Genomic DNA, 10,721 nt, shown 5'->3' with positions numbered 1-10,721 from the left:
AGTATGCCTATGCTTTCCCTAGTGGTCTTCAGTAGTTCTGTCTTTTCCTGTCTGTACATGTGTGTATGCTTGCGTGTGTGTGTGTGTGTGTGTGTGTGTGTGTGTGTATGCTTGCGTGTGTGTGTGTGTGTGTGTGTGTGTGTGTGCGTGTGTATGTGTGGATGTGTGTGTGTGTGTGTGTGTGTTGGAGGTGGGGATGGAGGGTGGGGGTGACCACGGCTAACAATTGGGCCCGACCACACACCACACCTATTGATCAGATAATCACCTTGTCACCTAACGGTAACTTTACACAGTCCCTGCTGAGAGGAAAATGGCCAGTATTGCTGATTGCTGAGCATCCGCATGCTCTTTCCTTTCATGACCGTTGTCGAGCTCCAACCCTGTCTGTGCGTCCCTCCTCTCTCGAACTTGGCGAGCAACATTTTCATTATTTGCTGAGATCGGGATGTTGGTCCCTCTGCCCCTCACCCAAGTTTGGAATGCTTTGACTTTTATTGAGGGAATGATTACTGGGTTATCTCTCCATCCTTGCGCCAAGGCCCTTCATGGTTCGCCCTGACTCTGGGCATGGATCGCACTTGATAACCAGGACAGTTGCCCTGGGAACAGCTTATTGTCTCTTTTCTATTGTTCTGCAGCTTCCCTCTTATTTTTAAATGTGTCTGTGTGTGTTTTACTGATTCTGGTGATTTGTTGTGAGTTTCTCCCATGGCGACTGTTTACCTCTGCAAGCTGTCTCACTGCCTTTCCAATTAAGCATTCTCCTTCATGTAGTGTGTGTGTGAGTGTGTGTGTGTGTGGGGGGGGGAAGCACGCGTGTTTGTATAAGGGCAGTGCAGCATGCCGACGTCAACCCATCTTCTTGCCTGGGGTCACAGGGGTCGTGGCACTTTGAGCAGGTCTGCCTTAACCCCACTAACTACAACCGCTGGGAATGTAATTTGGCTTCTTGAGGCTGTCTGGATAACAGTGATAACTGATCAAAGCCGTGATATGTTAAAAATACTGGCCCAAATGTGTAAAAAAAATATATTTTATTGGCTATGACAATAATATTGTAATGATGCGCTTATGTCTTTATACAATAATGTCAATGTCATTTATGTGTCAATGTAATATATCTTTATTTATGTGTCAGAAATGATAAAGTTTTGGAAAACAATTCATGGGTACTCCTTTAGCCTCATGCTATGACATTTGCTTGTTATTTTGTAGATTTTGTCCCACATATGTTATGAGATTTTCTTTCTTTCCCTTTTTTCATGAGGACATATTTTTCATTATAAAATCGCATATCTAAATCCATGTTTAAAATAAAAACTGAACAAAATAAGTTTTTCTTGTCTTAAACTGGCATGGTTACTGGTTGTGGCCACAGCATTTTGTAGCCTTCTTACTGAATAGTAATTGTGTAATAGTAAAGGTTTCTTATAGTAGACTTAATAGTTAAACTCCCATCGATATCAGTCATCAGGAGGGACAATCGTTAAAAAAAATCTTGGGAAAAAAACCCATGTCCCCTACATAACAATGCAAATTGCACTTTGATTGACTCTTAATTTCATCTGAAGGCTGTTTTGTTTGGTTTTTATTCTGAGTCAATGAGCTTAATCACAGGCACTGATCCTTCGGGTCTAAGCTCACCGTGTTGTGTTTTTGTTTGTCGGGAGCTCAGCGAGACTCTATCCGCACTTCATTAACCCTGAGCCGGGGACAATCCGCCGTAAGAGCCGAGGGATTTACCAGTATCCTTTCACATGCAAAAATCTCTGCGTCTTTTAACAAGACTAGGGAGCTTTTCTCGCAATCAGCTGCGCACTTCGCAAGAATAACCCTTTTCATTAATATTGAAGGGGTCTTCACTATCCTTGGAATGGAACAGGTTTTTATTATTATTATTATTATTTCGAAAATGGTTTGATCCTACGAGCGATGGCAATAGGATTTTGACTTTTTCCCATTCATTTGTTATCGTGATATTTCTAGGCTAAATTTGCAAAGTACAACGTTTCCACAGTATTATGGAATAATCCCAACAATAATATCTACTGGAGTAGCGGTTAGGGCTCTTCTGACATGCGCGCTGCGATAGTTTCAGCGGGGGACTGCTGATCACACCCGTTATCGATTTTCAATTAAAAGCTATCACTTCCTACTGTCTAATCGATACTATGCCATTCACTCGCTCCGTCCGAGTGATCTCCCCACACCCTGCGTTTCATACACAGATCTTTCGCCTGGTTTCAAGTCAGTCTTCGACACAGGGGAGAGACGGGTGGCAGGGGGTGGGGGTGGGGGTATGGGTGAGTGAGGGGGGTAGTTCGGTGGTGGTTGTTTGGGGGGGGGGGGGGGATCGTGCCGTTGACCAGATGTCCCTTCGCTGATCCGGCCTGCAGTCAGCATTGCCCGGTGACCAGCTGTTAGAGCCGGTTGGCAAAGAACAGGCAACCAACACTCTCAAGAAAGGGGGTGGAAACAATCCATTTCCAAATGGGATCATTTAGGGCACTTAAACAATTACACACATTGGTGACCATTAATATTTCATCCACATATTGTTTATGAAAACGGAATGAAATGACATTATAAATGCATTGTTGTCGGCGAAGCGTGGTGAGTGGTAATACCATTCAAGGTGTAATACAAATACTGTTGTCCACTCGATAATTCTGCACAATGCAAAATGTATGTGTGTGTGTGTGTGTGTGTGTGTGTGTGTGTGTGTGTGTGTGTGTGTGTGTGTGTGTGTGGCGAGAGAGTGTGTCCACTGTTTCTATGAATATCAGTTATCCATTCCTTATAGGAGAAGTTTTTAAAGTGTTTAAACTTGCACATATTGCGCTATTCGTGACACCTGATTAAAGTGATATTTATAGTATAATCTATTATTAAGAGATAGTCGGGTTAAACTTTAAAGTGTAGGGGCAGAATTAAGTTTCTCGGTTTGAGGTTTCGGTGTGTAAAGCCTCCAGAAAATCTTTAGGCGTCTTTGAAAGGTTAAGTTGGCGAATATTCTTTCCTCTGGGTGAGACATTCTTATTAACTTTTTTTTAGGTTTGACAAATTAAATCCACGATGCTAACCAAACAGTGCGGGGTTTGAGCAAAGTGTTTGACAGTGTTTAAAATTATTCAAACATATTTTCCACTAATAGAATTTTCTGAAGTGTAATTTTATTAGATTACTTCTAGTGGATGTTGTTTTGTGGTTGTTTGTGAGCAACAGTGTACCCATCACACCTGCTTTGGACCATAAAATTCAAGTAACCAAAATGTTGCATTGTCATGCACCTTTTGTTTCATGGCTATCTTTCTTGTTTGTAATGTGTATTCAGGCCAGTGGAAACCCTCCGTGTGTTTTTTTAACGAACACATATTCAAGGTTCAAACAATTTAGCCCTCAGTGACAGGCTCCACATTTGACTGGATCTCTCCTGAGATGGAGTCTTGAATCAACATTTTCTTGATCCGCCTATACATCTGTGTAACAGAAACACAGTATAAATTACGTTGAAATAAAGCATTTGCTTGCTTTGATATTGCTAAATTACTTAGAGTTCCTATGTCGCGATGGTTTGAATTCTAAATTATGTATTTATTCTTTGGGTTAAATTTATTGAAGCTACCTCAACCAACACCCCAAAACAAGTACAAAAAAGAACAAGATTTGTCAATTTTGGTTGTCCACAGATTAACACCATCGAGAAACTTCTACAAGCGACGGCAGTGTCGAGTTTTTCTTTTTTATCGTTAGTATAACGTCGAGTAAATAAACGACTTTGAACTACACGTCTTTGAACTGTTGTCTCTGTGTCACGGTTCTCATGTGTCATTGTTATTAATAACTTAACCGAAAAGGAGGGTTTTTTGTTAAAGTTGTTGAATTCTTGAAATATCGCGCAAGCATTATACTGGATCGCGCCCGGTGTACTGGCATTTGAATCGATTTAATTAGATTTTTCTGTCTCTGAAAACACAGTTAAAGCACATTTGTTCTCAGTTTGTCGACGTTTCCACGTTTCACATATCATCATATCATGTCATTTAGTGAAAGATCTTTATTAGCACATTTATAAAAGTAATTCTCCTTACTTAAAGCCCCCCCCCACCCCCCCCCCCCCCCCCCCCCCCCCCGTGTGATCAGTAGCTTGGGAGAATATTCAAAAAGTTCATACTGCTATACACAGGGGGGTCTAAAGAAAAAAATCATCTTGAAATACGAGAATCACTTCACAAATCAATATTCTGCGTATACACCTTCACTAAAAGAAAAACAAGGTATTTCAACGGCTTTATACAGAATAATGCACAACGTCTGCTCTAACACATCGGGTGGGGTAATAGGCAGTATACCAAGATTGGCAAAACACGCAGAGCCTATCATTTACATGACACTAATCACAGCTGGTAAGCGAGTGCTTGGCATTTTGACACTGAAGTGGTATTTTGTTTTTCGTGTCACAAAGCCTGTTACCCCAAGTGCCTGCGCCCTTTATTAAGAATTACGCACTCCTTACGCACACATCATACCGGCAGTTGTTAAACAGTATCTGTTATGGCGTTTGAACAAAGGTTTTGCAGCACAAATATTCTTTATATTGTCTCGTACCTGATTTCATTGCGTCACCGGTAAACTGCGCATAAATATATTTTCCACTTCAGTGCATTCTGTTGTCTGACATTAGCCGTTGGGATGACAAAAGAACGTTTCTTTCCTTTTTCTGGGTTAAAAAATTATTCAATTCTTTGTATTCCACGTGAATTATTGATGGAGGGCATTTGATTTTGCACGTGTTGACCGTGTCCTTTATCCTCACCTGTGAAGAAAGACTTAACGGAAAAAAGCCTACACGAAAATCGAGATTTGTCTTGAAACCAGATATTCCTATTTACATGTCTCTTGGTTTTTCTTTTGTACATTTGAAAACATTAAATGAAATCCAGTTGCTTAGTGTTAATTCGTTTTGATCTCGGAACTACCAAAGGGTGAACCTGCTATTTGAATATTTTGTACACAGGGGCTTGAATCATTCATTATCAAGACGCATCACTTCCACCTCGTATCCTTAATAATAATAATAATAATAATAATAATAATAATAATAATAATAATAATAATAATAATAATAATAATAATGATAATAGACGGAATCGCCCCTGGTGTTTTTCCTTTGTTATTTTTGCGACCTTAATAAACATTTTCTTTCTTCCTGAACATAAATGGTAAACGATAGGCCTTTATAAATATATAAGTTAAATACAAAGGGGGAAATAAATAAATAAATAAATAAACAGTGACTACCAGAAGCAATCATTTCACCAACCAGTGTTTGATTCTGTCATTGAGATCTTGTAGGAAGTATAGTGGCTTTATAATAGGCTATATCTCGATAATTTTCTCACCAGTAGACTAAAACCTTTTTTTTTTTTTTTTTTTTCTTTCACATTGTTCGTAGAGTTCAAAGCTGCCAGGTTTTTAGGTAAGTCCAATACATGCGTCTCATCGCGGCGGGGTAGGTCTGGCGAGCACTCCGGACAGGGAAGGTAGAGGCGGCGGCGGTTCGTTGCCGCCTTGCAGACCGTGCAGAAGAATTCGTGGAACGAGAGGTCGCTGCAACGCCGGCGGGGGCGCCGAGGGTCCTCTGTACAAGTATAACGCCGCTCCGGGGTCCAGATTCGACACAAGGCTTTGAGGATAGAAATACGGCGAGGGGAACATTCTTTGAAGGGCAGAGTAATTCCCAGCCTCTGCCAACAGTTCAAGTCCGACCGCGGTTTGTCTTTTCCACTTCGTCCTTTTTTGAGAAGAAAGAGGTTAAGTGTAAGTATGAAACACGGTAACGAGGAAGACCATTTTAAAGGTACTGCAAGCCTGACATAAAAATGTGTGGTTTCTAAGAAGCCGTGGCAACCAACGAAGGTTATTCGGTTAGAAATTTTGTTAACGGGAAATGTATGGCTAATTCATATAGGTCCCAAAGTTAAAGGCTTATTTGAAAGAAAAAAAAAGTGCGTTTGCTATGCTGTGTCCTACGGGTCTGCGCGAGTTCGGAGATAAAAACGGGCCCACTATATCTCACTCTAATGATAAAGTTTAATAGGGTAGTAATTCAGAAAACACAACAAGAACAGGAAAAAAAGATGTAATAATTTGCCCTTCACATTTGAGTGGCTGGTAAATGTGAAGTTGGCAGAGAGACATAAACCACGCCTCGCCATATGGCGCTCTGTGTGCTGACCACTGTGCCTCAAAGTTACAAAAAGTCTCAAAGTTTGGTAGATCTAGTCCATATGAAAGGAAAATGGAAATTACATTCATTAGGTAACACAGACAAAAGCCACATTTGCTATTAAATAATTTATAATAATAATTGAGTAACTATTTGGTTAGATATCTTAATAATTTATGAAGCATGGATGTGCCAATTTATAATTCATGTTTGAAAGTGTTCTGTTTTTGTTTTACAGCCTATTATTTAACCAGACAAAGGCCTATTAAAAAGAAAGAGTTGTGGAAATCAGCCATCTAAATCAGAAATCCGCGCTAATAATGAAATCCGATGTTGGGGTCAGTCCCATATTTAGAGTGTTATTCTTGTATACCCACGACACATTTAACGAAGTTAAATTCTCGAGAAGATTAAATCAGGTCAATTACTTTTTTATTCTTGAATTGTGTTAAATGTTTGAAAAACTCGGTACGCGCATTTTAGTGCGCCAGTTACTTCCTCTTTTCAGTGTGGCGCTTCAGGGGCAAATTATCCGCGCATAATCAGGTCACCTGACAAGGTTATTCTTCATGTCAGGTGTAGTCACATGGGCACAAAACAGCTCGCTGTTAAGGAGGAACTCAAGTGAGCTGCCACTCTGCACGTTTTCCGAAGCTTTTTCTTAACATAAACAAACTGTATTGTTAGGGAATTCGAGTTCTCCTGAACATGCTGCGTGATAGTCTTTTTTTTTCTACTTTCAGCAAATGGTTGTAAATGTGGAACTATAGTGTTCGCGTTAGATTGTATTCTTTTTTTTAGCAAAGGCCACACACTTACCTTCTGTTTTGGTACCAGGTTTTGACCTGCGTGTCGGTGAGGTTGAGCGAGGCCGCTAGCTCCATTCGGTCCTGCACGCTCAGGTACTTCTGGCGTTCGAAGCTGCGCTCCAGCTGCGCGAGCTGGTGGTCGGTGAACGCGGTCCGCGCCTTGCGCGGTTTCTTCAGGCGTACCTGGGGACTGTCTCGGCTGCTAGATATCTCTCTGTCGCCCTCCTCTTTCACTGAAAGCCCACATAACAAAACAAGCAGCAGGAGTGAAACGAGAGAAAAGCACAGGGAACGCGTGCCTGATTAAATTCAGTTAAGTCCGCGTAGGCCTGTAGTGTTTTTTTTTATTTATTTTTATTTTTCGAATATCTTACTGGACACGAGGCTTTTAGTTTTGTAAGATATTATAACATGACTAGGTTTCACACCCATGTTTGAAACAGCATGGTGGAAACTGGGTGTCTAACCCTAATACCGTTTTTTAAATATATATTATTGTTTATTATTTAAAGATTCTATACACAGGAAGATGTATTTAATTTTCACCTCCCTCTTTAATCTATAAGACGGGGAAGGAAAAAAGATCCTGCCTCTGAACACAGAAAGAGAGGGACACGACGCAAGGGATCGTGCCAGTTGAGTAGTTGAGTCGTCTCTCAAGGAACACAATAATCCGCCTAATTAAGCCACAAGGGATAGCAACCTTTCAACCGCAACCGGGGAAACTTCACAGGGCCCAGAATAAGAGCGAAATAAAGGGACCAACAGCCCCGTGCGTTACAAATCTGATTAGCACTGGGACAAATTGCACCAAATCCCTGAAATATAAGTGGGTGGAAACTCCAAAATCAAAGCAGCGTATATACTCTTTACAAGGACCATGGAGATGCAATGACTGATATGGAGAGTATCAATTTTGATCACCGCGCGCTCTTCTAGACAGGTTTCAAAATTCCTTGTGCATGTAACGTGAAAATACTGTAGCCGTTTTCGTATTACAGCTGAGACAGCTTACACTATGGCTAAGTTTAAACCCATCGTGCCCTACATTTGTTTGTGTGTAGTCTCCATTATGTTGATATATATGTCAATAACAATATCGCACACAGCACAGTAATGGCCTAGTGGTAACCACTACAGTGTGTAAGGTGATGAAAAATATTCTAATTGATCGTCCAATTGTAACAACAACAACAACAACAACAACAATAATAATAATAATAATAATAATCATCATCATCATCATTCTGTGTTTTTGTACATGTAGGAAGGGATTTGGTTAGCGCTGGTTTGTTAATCTTGACAGTTGAATGATTTTCGGTGTATTGATTTTCCAGTGAAAACAATATATATGTTAGACCCGATTTAAATTAGACAGGTCCATGGTAGTAATTGTCAGTAGGATATAGGGTATGGCTGTTTTAGGTTTTACATGTAGTCTATATATTCCATGTGTAGAAAAGGTAACCTCTAATGTAACAAAAACATTCGCCTGATTAATAATAAATTTGGTAGTTTTCGACAAAGTTATGAAAATTAAGCATATATAGCCTGACTTAAAACATTTCACAATATCCGTTAACGCGTCTGAAATGTGCATTTTATAGCTACATTGTTGTATTTATAAATGTTTTTTATAGGCATATTTTCCTTTAAATAAAACAAGAATTTATACATATACGATACAGTATTGAAAATCAGGATGCAGGTGTTGTAGGATGGCTAATGAGCAGCACTTTTGCTAAAATAGCTTATTCAGGAGATTTTTCTGATCAGCATACTAGTAATATTCAGCAAAAATTGAATCTTTGTTTACAGAACAAAACCAGAGTGCAAAGGTGTTCAATTCTGATCTGGTTTAGTACTCTCGTTTCTTTTAGCTGTTATTCACACAATGCAGGCTATTTAAAAATAGATACAAAAGAAGCAGCAGTCCACGACACATTTTGGAAAGAATTAAGGCGGTATAAAAAATGTGCTGGTTTGTATGCAATTTCTTTTACTAAATTTCCTCGTAATTCGTTTTTTTTTTTACCTTTATATTCGCTATCAGATGATGAGTTGCTGTGGATCTTCTCGATGAAGTCGTCTGCGATTTTGGACGCCAGTCTCCCCGCTTCTTGTGTCGGTTGCCCATTACTTGAGTACGGCGCGCAAGCCGCTAGCGGCTTACAGTCAGCTAGAATATCTCTAATGAGGAAGGACGAAGTGACAGTCCGCGGTTGGGAACCGGCAGATATCGGTCCGTGCTGTAGATGGGACGGTAAACCGAGCGCGTGACCTTGCCTCTGCGCTGCGTCCTCGCCACACTCCCGCCTCGGCGACGGTGGAGAGGAGCAGCCGCTCTCGAGATCAGACCTCGGGCTGAACTCCAGTGGAGACCTGCATTCTCCCACCAAACTGTCCCCCTTTGCAATAACTGGACTTCCGGGCCTATGGGACAGTAGAGAGTCGATTCCAAAACTGGAGCCGTTTGTAGACGCCTCCATGGCCAGCCAGTGTTTCTCCGAAGTCAGAGCTCAAACTCTCATCTGCATTCGGGCAAGTTCTGTTTGGATGACGTTTGCAAAAAGATGTGACTTAATCACACCCTATCCAGCAAGAAAATCCAAAGCAGATTAGAAAATATTCATCCAGTGTCTGGTAAAATGTCTTCTTCCTTCCAGACTTCTGAAGTTAGAGAATATATCTGGGATGTAGAATTTCTGTATAAAGCAGACTCCGGCTTAGCCTCCAATTTCTTTTTCTCCTGTAGCTCCCCTGCCAATAAAGCCTAAATATGGTTTCGGTTGGCAATTTTAATTGATTTTCTGAAGCCTAGTATTTCTCTAAAAGTGGGGCTCGTCAATGATAACTTTGAATTATTTATCAGGTTATTTCAAGTGGATCATTCTGATCACACCACGATCACGCGCTAGTGCAAAGCCGCAAAGTTAGCTCGCGTGGCGCGCGTGCGAGTTTCAGCACCACGGACAGGAGCGACGCTGGAGTCTCTGGGCGGCGTCGGGCCTCGCGCAGGGAGCGGACAGGAAAAGGCAATTGTAGAAATTTGCATCAGTTCAAAGGAAGTTGGCAGTGGCGACCGATGCTGCTGGAGCCGGCCGATGTAGGCAGTCGCGTTCGGTGTCTAGCCCAGGTGATGCAAGCAGTGACCCGGTCTCGCTGTACGGCAGCGAGAAAAGAAAAAGTAAAACGGGTGCGAGAAGTTAGATGCAGAAGTGAATGCAGGTTAAGGAGACACATTGGGGAACAGAACCTTATACGCACGGTGGAAAAAGCCTAAAAATGAACTTGTAGAAAACTCCGTTGCTAGGTTTTTAAGGGCGCCCTTTCCACGTGAGTCCCCAGCGACGTGTTTCCATTGGTTGAAGAGTGTTTTGGGGTGTTGACTGGCTCGCTAAGAGGAAACTGGACCCCCCACGCCCACTAAACCCCTCCCCACCGATTCCTCACTTTGATTAAAAGAGACACTGAATTCATTAGGAGACGCAGATCCAACTGTTTACAGGCAATTTTCACACTGTTTGCTTTCATTACATCATTGATGAGGCTTATAATGGGGTTATTATGAGGAGCGGGTAGTGTTTTCTATTCGTTTCTTCTAGCGCATGTTCACGCGTATCTTAAACGCTTTCTCACAGTCCAGCCATTTTTAACTCCGTCCTCTTTTTAAAAATTAT

The 10,721-nt window shown here is 41.2% G+C and overlaps 1 protein-coding gene across 1 annotated transcript; it reads right to left on the bottom strand.

Annotated features, from left to right (window-relative positions):
* Window positions 1-4,139: 4,139 nt before the first annotated feature.
* barhl1b (BarH-like homeobox 1b) lies at window positions 4,140-10,314 on the bottom strand. Its single transcript, XM_027004118.2, has 3 exons — window positions 9,077-10,314; window positions 7,052-7,274; window positions 4,140-5,797 (listed from the first exon to the last, which is right to left on the bottom strand). The coding sequence occupies exons 1-3, from the start codon at window positions 9,528-9,530 to the stop codon at window positions 5,503-5,505; spliced, it is 972 nt and encodes a 323-aa protein (XP_026859919.1). The 5' UTR covers window positions 9,531-10,314; the 3' UTR covers window positions 4,140-5,502.
* Window positions 10,315-10,721: the final 407 nt, after the last annotated feature.

Source organism: Electrophorus electricus, chromosome 6 (genome assembly GCF_013358815.1).
Source record: "Electrophorus electricus isolate fEleEle1 chromosome 6, fEleEle1.pri, whole genome shotgun sequence".
In the NCBI taxonomy this organism is placed as follows: domain Eukaryota; kingdom Metazoa; phylum Chordata; class Actinopteri; order Gymnotiformes; family Gymnotidae; genus Electrophorus; species Electrophorus electricus.
The sequence above is the reverse complement of the archived record's forward strand: the minus strand, read 5'-3'. Positions and strand labels throughout refer to the sequence as shown.